This window comes from Sphaeramia orbicularis, chromosome 14 (assembly GCF_902148855.1).
Source record: "Sphaeramia orbicularis chromosome 14, fSphaOr1.1, whole genome shotgun sequence".
In the NCBI taxonomy this organism is placed as follows: domain Eukaryota; kingdom Metazoa; phylum Chordata; class Actinopteri; order Kurtiformes; family Apogonidae; genus Sphaeramia; species Sphaeramia orbicularis.
In genome coordinates, this window is record NC_043970.1 from 27,211,036 (window position 1) to 27,228,227 (window position 17,192).

The following is a 17,192-nucleotide window of genomic DNA, read 5'->3' on the forward strand; positions in this document are numbered from 1 at the left end:
AAAGTTCATCTGAATGGACTTATTGTTATCTACATACAGCTAAAAGCCTAATGCAGATAAGCAAGGTTTCAGCTGTTGTTATTTCTGTCTTTTCAACACAAGAACTTTTGGACACTGCAGAAAGAAGAGCAGGTTTGGTTTTGTGTTTTAGGACGGACAGCCATATATAAGCAGTGCATGTCATTTGAAATCTGAGAAAAGAGGCTACAGATATCAAGAGAGCACACTGGTGGTGGAGTGGTTCTGTGAAATCACTATAGAGCGGAGAATCATTGGTAAATGTTTAGGAGAAGAAATGAAAAAAAGTAATAACTTCAGTTTGAGATTGATGTGGGAAAGGCATACACAGAAAACAGTGTAATTATTTAATCTAATATTCTAATTACTTATTCATTTGGACAAGAATAACTTCAAAATCTAACTTCCACTCCAAAGGGTACATTATTAAGTAACAGCATGTGAGTTTAAGAACAGGTCCAACATGCTCATGCAAACACTTACTGTCTATCTAACACTGTTGGTTTTAGAATCATCTGAAAGTATTTACTGTAATGCATTGTTTTGTCCTGCGTGCCCACCTTGTCTTTTTCTTTCTGGGTGGCCTTGTCCAGCTGGCTGAGTTTGAGCTGCAGCTGAGTGATGATTTCATGTTCGGCCTCCACCTGCTCCTGCTCTGCTTGGCTCTCTGCCTGCAGCAGAGCTTGCTCCATTTCCACCTGCAGAGAAATATGAAGTCAAAGTGTCTAAATAACCACACAGTAGCATTTACTATAGCACGTTTAAACCACTATATATCATTGAAAAGCTTGAAATCTGAGCTGAGGTGAACACTAATTCAAATGCCACAGATTTGATCCTGTTGTTGTGTGAGTGTTGACCTCCTGTTTGGTCTCTTGTAGCTGCTGCTCCAGTTCACTGACTTTGCGCTTCAGGTCATCAACTCTTGCTAAAATCCTGTTTCTCTCTTCCTCCAGGTACATCTGCTCATGCCCAGCTAACAGCTCTTCACACTGATGTGAAATGAAGAAAATATTGTTGCAACAAAATCCAACTGCTCTAATACACACTTCTCTCTCCTCCTAAACACATGCATATTCAGTGTACATCTGTATACTACCTCTTGATGTGTGCTCTCTGTGCTGCTAGACTCCTCTCTCTGATTCCCCTCATCATTCTCTCTCAACCTGTGGGGCCGGTCTACTTCCTGAACAGGCATCCTCCCTCCTGTATCAGAGCAGGTTCCTCGAACGCCCCCTAGAAGCCCACTCCTCACCACCTCAGACAGTTCCACGGTGCTGTCCTCCTGATTATACTCTGCACACAGATTCAGGATAGTCTCCAGCCTCTGGCGCTCCTATAGAAGACATGAATGATGTCAACATGACGTGGTTGATTTTAGATCAGATTCCAGATTAGCCTTGGGTGTCCTTGTGTGACATTGTCCCATTTAGGCAGCTGTCCCTCAGTCACTGGCAACTGTAACGTGAGAGTCAAAGCTGATGTCATTTGCCCCTCAGGAGGGGCTTCATAGAAAAACAGTCAGAACCAGAGTCATTTATAAGAACAGATCTTATATAGATGATAATATTTCAGAAGAAAATTAATATACAGCAGCAAGTTAATCTCAGGAAACTGGAGCAACTGGACTGGACTGAAAAGATGACCTAAGACAGCACAGTATTAACTGCATTACTTTTTACTTTCCAAAAATGCGGAAAGTAGTTTGTCCTAACCCTAATCCTTGACATTACTTGATTCTATGGGCTTCAACATGATTTGTAATCATGTTCAAAACATGTTGAAAACACTGTATCATACATATCTGAGTTCTGATATTTTTTTTTAGGAATCACAAACATCTCAACAATGTTACTGAGCTTAAGCAAATTTAAATAAGCAACATAGCATCAAGAAAAGTTAACAAACTGTTAAACAAAACTTAGGAAAGATCACCAAGTGGTGTACAACTTTTGTCTCTTTATTCTTGACACAAAAAAATCAATGTTTGTATGTAATTTGTATACATGTACAGAAGGAAGGAAAAGAGGAAGATGAGGAAGAAGAATAGGAAAGCCAAAACAGATGCAATGCACTCACACACTGTTGTCCATGAAGTTGGAATCATTTTGTTTTCGGGCACACTTCTCTTTTAATTCCTATTAATACTCGTCAATAATCACCTGGTGCATTGATTACATACCGAGTCCCAGGTAAGCTATGCCTTATTAAGAATAAATCACATTGTCATAATCATTTCATGAGAAGAGGTAAAAAATATTTTATCCCAACTTGTAATGTTGGCATTATGGGAAACAGTGTATTTTCTTGTTTGTCATCCTTCCTGCCTCTCCTGCCTTTCCTTTCTCTTTCTATTATCCCTACCTAAATATAACAAAACACCAAAGAAAATCCCTGTGTTTTCAGTTGTGTTGGTCTCCACTGTCATGCTTACAAGCTTGAAACATCTCTGTGTCTCTCTTGTGGCCACTCTACTTGCTTTGATCCACTACAATAACAATGCAGAATATGTAATTGTTGTTCCTGTTGCACGTTAATTAGTAATTTCAAGACATTAACAACAAATGTTTGTGGTGCTTTAATTGCCCCTGTACTGTTGTCTGAAAAAACAGCATCCCATGTTTGTCTGGTATTTTAATTATCTGGGTCATTAAAATAACTCTGTCATGACCTAAACCAGCCCTCAAAACCAAGATTTACATCTTAACTCTGATGTAACTCTTCATTTATTCTTTGATTTTTTTTAAAGGTGTAGGAGAACAGGATTAAATTAACAGACTGTAATAATAATAATAATAATAATAATAATAATAATAATAATAATAATAATAATAATAACAATAATAACCTTAATAGGGTAAACACTGGCGAGGAAATTTTTTTATACATTTTATTTAATTAATGAATTGCACTCATTAACACAGATTACTCCCCAAATAAGAAGGGGTGAAAGGGGCCTCTTCTCATTCACATTAACGCTATGATTAGCTTTTCTTTTAAACTGCATTCTCTCTTGCTGTGCAATTTATTTTCACAGCTGGACAAAGTGAAGCATGAATTTCTGTGTATGTTAGATTGAGTAAAGTGTGATCAAAAAAATGCCACATAACCGTGCCAAGTGTGCCAAAAGGGCAGTGTGCTTAATATAGGGCATTCATTTCACTGACAGGAAATCCTCTCTTTGTGTCTCTGATCTATAGGTATGCACCACATCACTATTTGTGTGTTTCTTTCAACATTTGTAAAAGCTAAAAATCAGGAACCAACGGCCTCATGCTTAGGTAACTACATATCAGCTGTCATTATATGTACTTTTGCAATATTTACTGCAATTTCAAGATGAAAAATGACAGAAATATCTGATAAATCATTTAATTAGAGCTGCAGCCGATTAATCGAGTAGGTGCTTGAAGCCAATACAAAAATTCCCAATTTGATTAATCGACTCGAATTGATTGAAGGGACATATTCTATTGCAGTTTTCCTGAATTGAAGCTTCTTTGTGCGTCACAATAAGCGTCCGTGTGAAACACAACAGTGGAACCAATGTTTAACAGCAGAGAAATGAAGGAAACAAAGCTTTGATTCAGGAGAATTGTGGTTGAATGATTTTTTTGGATCACTTTGAGTCGATTAATCAGTTGCAGCCTTACATCTAACTATTGTAGAGCTCAGCATTCAAATTGTCAATTATAATTATTATCTCTGTAAATGTGGTTTTAGTTTTATTGTTCTGTGCTATACTGTGTAGTTTTCCATTTGCATTGCTTATGTGTATTTGTGTGTCATACTGTAAATATATCATTAGATTCTCAAAATATGGACTAAACCCTTTAATCACAACTGTGCTTGTTGCTATACAACCGAGGAAAAACATAGCCAGAAACACTCAGCAAAGCGGAAACCTCCACCAACAAGAATAAATCTACATTTGGCAGTTTACAATAGTATAATACTAGGTGATGTATTTAAGTTGTCAACCATGTATTCTAAGATGTCAAAGTGTCTGACCACAATATGAGAGTAGAATAACATCCACAGCTGGTAAAATAAAATAAAAAAAACAGGCACAAATTAACACAAAGGCCATTATAGGGACTTATATTCTCTATAGTCCATAACTTCAACAAAACATTCAACTGTCAAACCTCCACCAGGTTCTCATTCTCATTGCCACTAACACTCTCATGTTTACCAGAAACCTTATGGATCCTGAAATAGTCTGTGGACATGGAAGGCCGGGAATTGTGCCCACCCCCCTCTCTCTTTCCTGTAGTGCCCTCAGCTGTCAGTGGTGAGGGGCTTCAGAGTGGAACTGGTGTTGGGGGACCAGTGGGTGTGGATTGAGGATGGATATCAAGTATGCAGACTGTGATCGACTGTAGTATGAATATAAAAGAACCTCTAACGGTCGAGCAGAAGCAGCACTCAAATTAAATGCCACTTGTCCTTTTGGTAAATATAGTGTTGAGCAACAGCCAGCTACGCCTTCTGCTCTGGACTTTAAGACTTCTCAAAGAATGTTCTCCCTGTGTCAGTCGGGCCACATGGGCTGACGATGCCAGTAATGCTCTGGGGAGATGAGCCAGTGGCTGTATGCCAAGAGATTTAGACAAGATATCTGAATGCAGACATGTCGTCTACCATGCCAGCAGACTTAGTGCTGAAAGAATCACTTCTGCCAAATGATTAAAAAGAAAAAGTAAGAAAAATGTGTTTGGTGGTATACAGACGTTGTCATTTTACTAAATGTCGTAATACTGTACACATTTATGCATTAGCCACATGAAATAATCACTTTTAATTTCTCCATCATAGACAGTGATTGAACTTGGGTAAACTATGGAAGTTTAATATTTCTGCCACCCTGCAATTTGGCAAAAATAACAAAGGGTGGCAGCAGAAGACCAGATAAATATGGATCAAATTATACCAAACATGGCATGAAAATATGAGTAAATAAAACACATTGATACCCCATGACCCTCACATGAAATAAATGGTTCAGAAAAAGAAAGGAAAGAACACTCATATTTATGTAAAATAACTTATAACAAAAAGTATTTTAGTGAAGTACTGTACTTGCTCTCTATACAATATACATCTATATATATCATTTCATAGGGAAAACTTGTACTTTTTACTTGACTACATTCATTTGAACATTCGTTATTAATTAGTAAGAACTTTATACTCTAGGTACTTCTAATATGAGAACTTCTCAACGATGGATCAAATAAGCTTTTAAAATCCAATTTTTTTTTTTTTTTTATTAAACCAGTGGTGTCTAACATTTCACAAAAAGCAATGTGCATTCAGCACTCATTTCCTATGTCTGTGAACTCTCAACATGTCAATCAAATGATGATTTTTTTTTTTTCAGCAAAGCGTCTCACATTGTTTTGTTTCAATAAATGTTCTAATTATCTAGTTTCAAATCACAGATTAGAAAAAGTAAAAAACATTAAAAAAAAAAAAAAAGCAACTTTATGTTTATAATTCTGGATATAGTAATATACTCTGAGACCAATAATCTAATAATGTCAGACATAATAACATATCCGGTATCCAGTAAAATCACTATAGTTTTACTGAAAATACTTAACATTTTTCTGCTAATGCTGAGTCTTTTACTGAAACAGGACATCACATGCAGGACTTTTAACTTGTAATGAGGTTTTTACTCTGTTTTATTGGTACTTTTACTTAAGTTAATGCTCTAGATACAAATACCTGATGTACACAGGACAGAATAAGCAAGGTATCATGGAGAATAAACCAGAGCAACCACTTTACAGCAACATCCAGATTTTGAGTCAGTAAATTCTCTTCTAATCGAATATCTAGTAATACATTAACTTAAGTCAACTCACCAGTTTCTCCATTTCCTGTTCTCGCAGCCTCTCTTCTCTCTGCCGGCGGTGGTATTCCAGCAAATCATCCTCATTGTCACTGATCTCAGAGATGCTGTTCTTACGTTCTCGAATATATGGTTTTGTAAGACTTGGTTCCTTGTTGGAGCCTCCTGACATTTTCATGCAGGAGGACTTCCTTTGGCTACGAGGGCTGGCTAGAGGAGATGAACTAGACAGGGAACCCAGACCTGAAAGTAGACCACCGCCTGGGCTGGGTCTCCTCATTCCAGGCTCTTTCTCCTGCCCAGAGATGGGTGATGGACCCTGTGCATACAACGCCCTCATGGCCTCTGCATTTGTAAGAGGTGTGAGTTTGCGGTGGCCCTGAGGGCTGTCAGGAACTGGTTTAGAGGTGAAAAGAGGTGCAGAGAGGGAGGAACCTGAGCCCTGTGATCCTGGACCCCCTCTGCGGGACATGTGAGGGCTGGGAGGAGGAAGTTCTCTCAGGTTGGTGGATCCAGCGGGCTCAGGAGTCCTCAGCCGTGGCTGACCCTGCTCTCGCATAGGACTAGGAGGTCTCTTTTGTAGTGTTGAACCTTTTACACGAGGGCTGGACGGAGCTGCTGGGGAAAATTTGGATTGTCTTTGGCTTGTGTTACAGTTATCTGAGCCCTGTCCTGCCCCCCTACAAGTCTGTGTAGGACTTGACGTAGCCTCTGTCCTCATGTTCCTGAGTAGCTTTGGGCTGTCCTGGGCCCTCTGTCCACCACTACTGACATTTGAGGCAACAGAGAGGGATGTCCGTGGATGGGGGACAGGAGTGTGGGTCGTAATGGGCATACGAGCAGGGACTGGAGGGGTTTTGTTCCCAACGTTCTGGTTCAGAACAATGCCGATGTTTTCATATGTGGATTCCTCTGTCATGCAGCCATTTCTCCCATTAAGCATGTTTACATTAGACGGCTGAGGAACAGTTTGCTTGGCCAGTTTACTGGGCTCTGATGTTGATGAAGCCTTCACCACCTGGAGGTCCTGGGTGTTTTTTGATAAGCTGTTAATTTTGGAGCTGCCATTGTTGGAAAAACACTGATGGGTTCCATTCAGGACACTTTGGGAGTCTGCAAAAGGGAGAAAGAAACAAATGTGCATGACCATTCCAGTGGAATAAATGACACACATACTTAAAAGACAGTTGCGAAAACACACAAATGCGTAAACAAACACACACTGGGAATGACCTGTCCTGTGTCATTTAGACTACCAGATGTCAAGGCAAAACCTAGGAAAAAGGTTTGCAGCTTAAAGTGAAATTTACAAATAAAAATGCCAACAGGATGTTTGCAGCCTGGTTAGTGTGTGTATAAATGAATCAAAGCCTACATGAAGTGAAGCCCTCCAGTGGGATGTTTTGCTCCTCAGTTGTGTTGTAATCCTGCAGGGATCTGGAACTGCTAAATATAAAGGCAGCAGCTCTGTAATGTACCTCATTCAGGGCAGATGAAATCAGGGCCTGGTCAGGAAAGAGTGGGCTATACTCACTGGATAGGGTGTGGTATCTTATAATGTACTGTTCACGCACTGAAAGCTGAACCATTAAGGTCAGAGGAGAATAGAGTTTAAATATCATCGACAGGACAAGGCCACAGTCACAGCAGGCGCTGAGCCAGAATAATTATACGTGCTCTAATGTAAACATAACTGTTAAATATCTGCTCTTGCAATGGGGCCACACTTTGAGTGAAAACCACTTAACCAGATTACAAAGTAGGCCACAGATAATTAGTTTTGAACAAGCTATTTCTGCATCCTGTCAGGAATTATTCCATTCAAACTACATGACTAGTTTGGGCTGAAAAAACATCAAGAAGCTGAAAAGGGCAAAAAGCTTGTATAGTTTTGTCTTTAATGAGTTATTATTATCTAACAGTTACCTTTGAACACGTGTATGTCAACCTGAGTATATATCAAAGTATCTGTTTGTTTTTCTCTATCTATTAAAGTAAAAATGTATTATAACATCCATCAACAAATAAAATTATACTGCTGTTTGAACTACTAGGTTTTATTACATTTTAGATCAAACTAAGATCAAATTTTATTGCATTTCCAGGGAATTTGGGATGTTTGTGGGTGCTACAATTCCTTTTCAGCATCAACATTGACTCACGTAACATGCGTGTACCTTTTTAGACAATACACTATGTAATTTAGAATGTAACCTAATCAGCCCAAAACATTTGCACTGCCAAGAATAGGTACTGAGAAAACTGTGCAGCCTTCACTTGTCACTGAGCAGCTTATTTCAGTGCCTCTCATTAGCAATACTTTTGTTTTACTCACAGATTATGGTTAGATATGGTCTTATTGTAGAGTATTGTATTGTATTGTATATTTGTACCGGTTGGATGGGTCCTGGTGGTGCTGGATCCTTGGCTCCCTGCTGGCAGCATGCTCTTCATCCTCAGGGCCTCTTCTGGATGGTTGAAGCGGAAAAAGGCAGACTGACCAAAACACAGCATGCACCCTGTCAGGAGAAGAATACCATGTAGGGAGCAAGCTGTCAGTGATGTGTTACTGACTGCATCATCCTCAGAGAGACAATGCATTCACAGACAAAGCCACAACAGACTGACCGTCAATGATTCTGAGCAAAATTCCTGCATTTCCGAAAACTTTAAAACTCGATTACTTCCTCAGAGTGGCACACTGAAGAGTTGTTTTCACTTAAAGATATTCCACCAGTAGTTTAATCTCTCTCACCTTCCAACATTAGGTCAAACATCCATATGGCCTCGCTGCAACATTATTCCTCATCATTTAGATCATAAAAATGTCGTCCAATTCCTTCCTCTCTCTTTCGGTCATAATTGTCCTTTAAATGAAGCAAAGCCTGGAGTATTCTTGTTCAGCAGCTGCTGTCTCCACACATATACACAGACACACACACCAGCTGATGACCAGGCTTCAAATGACATTCTGGTGTAGCTGCTGGCTTGGATCCCACAGACAGGGGTCTGAGAGGGGCGGGACTGTTGTGTCTTTTGTACAGTACATATCCATGTTACTGGAACACCAGGCTGTTTTTCCATTGTGAGTTTGTTTTCCATGTTTGCTTCCAAATTTGACATGTTAATATTCCAGGGGTTAGTATTTTCCAAGCCATCCAGATATTTGTTGCACACACAGCGTCACAATTATAATACCATTTATTCGGTCGCTAAACTTCAGTGAAACTGCATGACGTTATGAATTGATTTTTTTTTTTTTTTTTTTTCCGTTAAAAAAAAAAATGCAATAATGGACATAATATTTCAGTCATTATTTTGTCTATATTTTTGGCAAAGATATGATCAATGAAAACTCAAGCCAGGTTTATTCATGTTGCCTCATACTGAAACACACATTTGCCTCAAGGGGTTTTACATTGTGCAATATACAACTCACAGCCAGATCATTTTTTGATTTCAGTGTAACCTAGATCGGCCAGTGAATTAGTTTTCACAGCCAACAGTGTCTGTTATGTTAAAGTAAACGATGAGGACTCATTTATGATAAGCTTTTATTGTAACCTCAGCTGATTCAAAACTAATCTGGAAGGTTCCAGTTCTATGAGCACATGTAGATCCCTCTAACAGGCTTTGTTACTTTTTGCATGGGGCAATCGGTGGCAGTGTTTTGGTTCCATCATCTCTCCTTTGATTTTGGGTATAACTAAGAAGAATTCACCCAAAGAACAAAACAGGGGAAAAAAAAAACATCCCACCTCTGTGATGATCACAAATTGACACCAGCATGCATCAGTAAAAACAAGTGTTGATGTTTCTGTCGTTGCTACCTTGTGTGAGGCGATAAGGTTTGTTGACAGGAAGGCCATCTACAGAGCATTGGTTTCCACATGGGTACAAGGTGATGCTGCCTGCCTGGTTTTCAATGTAGCAGTGCTGAGCTGCAATGCCGGGACCCTGTAAAGGGATATCTGTCCCCTCACTGCCCAGCGTAGTTCTCCCTGCAACGACAGAAAATATTTTCAGTTACTGGAGATGTGCACGGGCCTGTGAATACTTTTGTAAAGTATTCTTAGGTCTGAGGTTCAAAGCCAGAGATGACGGGTGTTCATTTTTGAGGTCAAGGCCAGATGGGTGGAGTCACATACAGTCAGGATAAACATGTGGCTGCACAACAGGTGGTTAAAAGGATACGCTTGGCTAAGCAGTTGACAGGCATTTTGACAATGTGAACTAATATAACTAGCCGCTTCTTACTGTTTTTGTAATGTGATTATACTGGAATGCAAGATATACAAGCCAGCATAAACACGTGCATTCTTTCCACAGAGGGGATGGAGCACAAAGAAAATCCCAGAAGGCTTTTTAAGGCTTTTTTTCCTGTCACACCTTCTGCTTTCTCTTCCTCTGTGGTTTCCAGGAGAAGGTGAGACAAGTGGTGCAAGAATATATCAGATAGGGGTGCTACTCTGTATGAGTCACAATGACATTACTATCAGTATGCTCAAAGAACTATGAGGTTTTCACTCTGATAGATCTATCCTAATTTGATGCTTTCATCCTTGTTACTGCCACAAAAGTTAGATTTTCAGCAGAAAAGTAAAGCTGTATATCTCACAAGTTGTTAGATCATTTTTTTCTGTTAAAAGTATTGTCCAAACCAGGACAAACGATGATTTAATACAAACGAATCCTTACCTTCAGGCAGTGGTAGCAAAGTGATGGCTGTACTCAAGCGTCCACTTCCCAAACTGACCAGGTGAGGGCGCTCTGCCTGCACTTTTAGAGACTTGCCTGTCTCTATCAGGTCTAAAGGAGTGCTCTGCAGATGACATTAGACACATTAGTTTTGTAGGGGATGTTACCAGGGTCTAACTGTACAACAGTAATGCACAAAAACAAAGTGTGCAATATTACTAACAGATAACTTATATTACTAACTATATTTTGTTGTTTTCATAGTTGTCACATGTTTAATCTAGGCATCTGAAACTCAAAGACACTGAGCATGAAAATAAATGGAAAGGGCCTCAGTTATTACATGAGAACATATTTTAAAAAAGCCGAACTTGAAAGAAGACAATAATAATAGATTTCATTTAATGCTAAAATCTTCTTAGTTATCACAGTTTTTTTGTGACACTGAATAAACAAGTGACTCACAATGATGATGATACAAAGTCAGAGACCTTCATCTCAGCATCCCAGCTCTATCACTGAAAGATCATCGACTCCCAAGGTAATGACTCACCTGTAGGACCTGATGAGTTTGTCGGCCATGTTCCATTTTAGTCCTCCTTAAACGCTCCATATCAGCCGAGCTGTCACCGTTATCTGACACATGAAGGTCCTGAAGACACACAGTGAGAGCAGCAGATGATGAATGGGAGCAATGGGAGTACTGCTACTACAGTTGTACTACAATGGGAACAGTGCTTTCCTTACAAACCCTTCTGCCCTAGTTAAAAGCCCACGTGACCAGACCATTATACTGGGTCATTGTTTCTCCAGAACAAGCAAGGCAAAATGATCCATCAGGAAACTAGTATTGATTCATACCACAATCAGAGATGGATTTGACATTTCATCACATCAGAGATGAAACACAACAGGTTATTTGACAGATATAGACATCATAACAAATATAAACATCATCACACGTGTTCTCTATACGGTATCTGAGGATACTGCAGGTGCCGCAGACTTCAAGGGTCAGATCATTGTTTCCTCTGACGGTGATGAGTCACAATGACTCACATACATAGACCTTGCACACACAAACACACAGTGTTCCCAGACAGATGCTGAAGATTAGATCCAGCTGTCAGCACATCAGATGAGAGGGAAATAACACGACCTTAAGGACCAGACAAGCTTCAAACAATCGCTCACAGACACACAAGAATCCCAGATGACTCACCATATTCTCCTGCTAAAAACTGATATCTGTGTCTTTCACTCTCACCCACATGTGTTGCTTGTCCTGGCAGCAAGTTAGTATCAGCTCAGCATTCCAAGTAAAACAGAAATAGACACAACTATGGACTATCTGGTGTCTATTTTGTCTACCACAGACCAAAGAGAAACCTAAATTATGTCATGTTTCACCTTTTTCCTGTGTAAATATACCGTATACAATTCCATACTGACAAGCCATTTATTTATGTTTTAGATTCTATTTATTTGATCTGTTTTTAGTCTAGCATCATTCTGTTATGTATTATCAGCTTATAAGTCATTTGTGAAACACCTTAAACAACACATTGATTAATTAATCAGTTGGTTACATATGATGAAAGAAAAAAACAACCACTGTACATGTTTTAGTAGAGTCTATATACTCTGATGTAAATGACAAAAGTATTTACTAAACCGTTTTGTGTGATTTACATTGAGCACATATACAAAAAATATTTCAGACAGAATTAATGCATTTAGGGTCTTGTTCTTGTCTCTTATCTTTAAAATAAAACGGATGCTACTTTTTCATAATGCATTCAATGCATTGCATTGTGAATTATCTCTTCTTGTATGTCATAATGATGATGATGTAGAGAGTGCAGTGTTCTCTTGGGTTACAATGTGATGACTAAGAAAGGCTAAAGCTCATGATTCACATTATTGTTGTCATTATATACATCAAACTATTCTGTAAATCCACACTGGTGTGTTCCTCAGGAAATAAATCTACTCACACAAACATATGACAAACAAAAATAAAAAGCTAACCTCTCTGTGGCTCAACTCTGACATCTCTGATGTATTGAAATTAGCTAAAAAGTGTCCACAGCTGCTGTTCTCCAAGTATTGCCCTGGCTGTTGGAGACAACAGGGCGTTCTCTCTGCGTCTGATGTCACTACAGTCGAGGCTGGAGGATGAAACCACACAATCTCACAATCATGTGTAGTGTGTGAGCCTCAGAGGACCCTGTGACTCTGAGAACAGACAGTCCCCTCTGTTCAGCAGTGACACGGACGCCTCTGCTGTCAGCCCACTGGCTGTCAACACTGGCCTTCTTTAAGCCACGCACTCAGACACAGGACAGGAGAGTGGGCAGGGTACTGTGTCTCTGTCTGTCTAACTCACTCACACACACACACACACACACACACACACACACACACACACACACACACACTTCTGCACACATATGCTTCTGCTCCCACAAGCCTCAGTGATTTAACGTACACACCCAGGCTGGAGAATAGTTTTAATGCGTGCAAATGCAGGGCCTTCCTCTGTAACCTGTCATTATGGGGGCAGTTATGCCCTTCAGAGTTGCCATGAGCTTCTGAAAATAGACACCACCAGCCACACAGTCTGGGCTGCTACTTTTAAAGAGAAATGACTTCTAAGGGATAAACAAAAAGCAAACCCTGACAAAACTGTGAATTTAACATTTTATAAGACAAATAAAATATCGCAGATTATATAATTTGCGGTGACTAGAAATAACCAGAAAATTACTTACAAGCGCCACAAAATGAACAGGTAAGTCCAAACTCTACTTTGTTCAAGTAGACACATGCACCTCTTACCATTCCTTTATTCTAACAGAGTCCAGGCAACACGTAAATCCATGAGTTTGGCTTAAAAGTATCAGTCCATAGAGAAGTATCCACATTATTGTTTACGTCTTGCTTCTAGCTTTTTTTCATTCACTGCTCTCTCTGAGCACTTCTGCTATTTCCCTCCTCCCAACCCCTTCTCCTCCCTGTCCCGGTGCAGAGTTACATCCCCGACACGTAGCAGAAGGGGACCCAGCATCAACACTGCCCTGCAAAATGCACTCTTACATCCAGATAAAAGGCATCCCTTCCCTGTTTGGCAAATACTTCTTGTGTTTGTGATCCCCAGGAGAGCAGCAAATTCCAGTGTCAAAATATTTGAGAGAAACAGAGGCGTGGGTCAAAGTTCAGACCCTGCGCAGAGCCAGAGATGTGTTTACTCCTGCAAGACTGTTGGAAAGATCAAATGGACCACACCAGATGATCAGAGTGGGCTGAAAGTCTCTTTAGCAGTGCCGATTGGTAAAGCAGGTGTTAACAGTCTGACAGGTTGGACCAATGGTCAGGGAGGAAATAACACATGGGGTAGGAGATGGAAAAGACCTTGTGTCCTAATAAACTCACTTCCTGCCCTGTGCTCTATACTGCTGATGTAACCTGTGAAGAGGGTATTTCCACTCTGGAAAACTGGTGAATAACAATTTATGATAAAATGACTTAGCACAGTGGGCTATAGTGCATCCACTGTTCTTGACACATTACGGAATGCAACAGAGATATACTATGTTCCACAGGAAGTAGCAAACACATGTGAGCCATCTTTTAAGACATCCCGCTGGAATAATCTGGCACAGAGACAGAAGGAGTGAGTGGAAGAGAGTGGGAGAAAGACTCCACTATTGATCTCTGGAGTCTTTTCCCATGGTCAGGGCCAGAGAGGAGATGGAGGAAATGAAACACATGATGAGTCACTAAGGAAAATGAAAACAAACAAACAGCAGCAGCTAAGTAACCACCAGATGGACCTGAAGGACAGTCTACAGTGAAGGTGGACCTGAGTCAGTGAGTGATGATGTGGACGCTACAACTGAGACGACGTGAAATGATGAATATCACTTAAAACTTAAGAGATATGAGTCACTCTCACCGTCTGTTTAGAGGCAGAAAATAAAGTCACAGAGCTGGTGGAAACAGTTCCTTAACCCTTTCATGCATGCATCCATACATCAAGGCAAAATTCTCCAAACCACATGGGGGCAGTCTCCATAGACCCTAATCAACACAATGAAAAAAGTATGATCTTAGTTTTAGAATTTTGACTGCTCTGTGATCTCATAAAGTTAACCTCCTAAGACCCAGCTATTGGTTTTCTGTCCACATTTGTGGACAAGAGTTCCACAGCTTTATACAAAAAAACAAACAAACCAACAAAAAAAAAAACTGTCCAGCGCAAAGGACATTCCATAAAAATTTTAAAACTGCATTTGAAAAAACTGTTGCATCAGGATGTTTCCAATATAAGCAATTATTTAATTTTAAAAAAAGCCAAAACTTGTACTGTCCTGAGTTTCAGGCGGTTAAATGTCTTCTTAGTAAAAGCATATTTTAAGATGCATTTCAATTTTGGCCTAATTTTGAGTAATAAATTTGAATTAAAAAAAAACCAAAACAAAAACATCTAAACATTTTTTTTTTCATAATTCATGCATGAAAGGGTTAAAAGCACTGCTGATTCCCACGAACTGAGAAATGGTTTTGTCTGGTATTTGTTCTTTGTTGGAGCTCTGTAGACATGAAGTCAGAAAACAGATATTAAAACAAAACTCAGCATGTGTTTAGTTTACAAGGAAGATAATTCACCACACAAAGAGCTTTTTGTTGTGTGAGCATAAAGCCATTGCATTCATGCATTGATGATGAGACAATTAGAACCATTTCTGTGGTGTACAGAAACTTTCTTGCCCTTAACTGAGACTCTAAGACAGCACTTCCTCTGGTTATGCACAAACGAAGCCTGTTTCACTATGACATGCTGATACATGACTTTTGCTCTAACCTTGATCTATAAAGACACATGTGCATTGCAGAGAATGTCACTATGAATCTTCTCACTCTTATCTCAACCGGAAGGAAGGCTGCGCAAGACTCTCCATACAGGTCAAGGATGGTGAATGGACTGTATTTATATAGTCTTACTCTGTTTTGGTCTAAAAATAGATTTAAAGTGTAGCTCATTCACCTTTTTACTCACATACACTGGCAACCATCCAGTTTGTGGAGGACCCACTCTGCTTCCTATTGAGCTTCAGATTCAGACATTTATCCCAAGGGATGATACATTTAGGTCTTATGTATCATTATGTGTTATTTCTGTAACATTAACAACAGAAGATAAAATCCAACCCGATGTGGCAAAACACCACATCTTCAGATAACTTCAGACACATTACAACTGAAAAAAGAAGACAGTTGCAGACAGCTGAAAGTCTCCCACCTTCCAGATGTTCAGTTTCCTGTTCACCTGCCCACTTGTGTCTCCAATCGCACATGTAAAACAAGTTATGATAAAATATTTTCACGTGTCATATTCACATGTATCTCAATATAAGGTCCTTCCCATTTTAAAATCACATATACTTACTCAAACACATGTGCACGTCATATTCCTAACAGAGAAATACTTCATCAGCGGGTAATTCCACTAAAGCACATCATTAGATGTATGTACCCTGAAGGCAGCGTGATCTCACACACATAAAAGTGTCCATTCAGTGAGCCAGCTGGGTTTGGCTCATAATCATTCTCTCTGAAACCAGATGACTTCCACCTGCTCTTACTGTTCTGTAACATTTAACCTAAAAATGGGTGAACTTCAAACTATCACCATAACCTAAAAAACAAACAGTGAAAGAAAATGATCTCAAATGCCCCATTATCTCTTTCTCTTGGTCTCACTGCTCACACATGCACAGATATTTTTGTTTCTCATTACCCGTGCTGGCAAAGAACATCGTCTTGTCTGCAGACTGATTCAATCCAAAGATTAAAAACACAAGAGCAGAGGCATTCTCCCAATTCTTCTCTGAGAAAGGACTTCCAGTTCTCTTCTTGAGGATGTGGATGATAGATTTTTAAGTCATCTGCTCTCTGAGTTTCTCACTGACATTTAAAGAGAAACTTTAAAGTCAGCTGCATCTACATACATCACTTTGGTGGGTCCACCCCTCTTTCCGGCTCTTTCCCTTCCCACTCATCATTCCTTTTTCACCATCCATTTGACGCTTCCCACTCTCTATTTCTCTGCAGTACTTTTTGTTTCTAACAAGAAGGACTTATTCTCTAGTTTAGCAAGAAAATCATGGTCATTATGTATATATTAAGATCTTATATACCATACGTATGATCAGCTGATGTCACACTTCAACTTTTACCTTCACATTAATAACCTTTATTTAACCAGGTGAAATCCTTATTGTTGGAGTGACTTGGCCAAGTAAATAAACATATTAGTAATACTAATGTAATGCTTTAATGTGCATCTAATCTATATAATTTGCTGATCTGATCTTCACCCCTTGTATCTTGGATTATTACAACTTTTACTCGAACACTGGGTCTGACTACTTTTATAACTAATCAGTGATGCCTTATTTATTTAATACTACACTAGAACTACAAAAAGTTACAATAAAATGGCCAAACATGTCAAATTTACCCATACAGAATTTCCAGTCCACAAAAACGCTCCCTGTTGTTAAAGTATCTCTAAAAACACTTATCACCTTGCATAGACCTCAGTACAAAT

At 39.4% G+C, this 17,192-nt stretch overlaps 1 protein-coding gene across 5 annotated transcripts in view; it reads right to left on the reverse strand.

Annotated features, from left to right (window-relative positions):
- The window catches only part of phldb1a (pleckstrin homology-like domain, family B, member 1a), a 31,617-nt gene extending 15,080 nt beyond the window's left edge, over positions 1-16,537 (reverse strand). Inside the window, exons 1-9 of one of the 5 annotated variants that reach the window (XM_030154218.1) lie at positions 16,380-16,537; positions 11,130-11,228; positions 10,577-10,700; positions 9,709-9,879; positions 8,272-8,397; positions 5,892-6,991; positions 1,118-1,354; positions 879-1,010; positions 579-716 (exon numbers count right to left, since the gene is read on the reverse strand). In XM_030154218.1, the coding sequence (XP_030010078.1) occupies positions 579-716; positions 879-1,010; positions 1,118-1,354; positions 5,892-6,991; positions 8,272-8,397; positions 9,709-9,879; positions 10,577-10,700; positions 11,130-11,189 (2,088 nt within the window). In that variant the 5' untranslated portion in view covers positions 11,190-11,228; positions 16,380-16,537. Of the gene's footprint in view, positions 1-578; positions 717-878; positions 1,011-1,117; positions 1,355-5,891; positions 6,992-8,271; positions 8,398-8,506; positions 8,828-9,708; positions 9,880-10,576; positions 10,701-11,129; positions 11,229-11,798; positions 11,835-12,607; positions 12,647-13,417; positions 13,558-16,379 lie in introns of those variants that run through there. The other 4 variants (XM_030154216.1, XM_030154215.1, XM_030154217.1 and 1 more) reach the window with 4 other exon arrangements.
- Between the last annotated feature and the right edge of the window lie 655 nt (positions 16,538-17,192).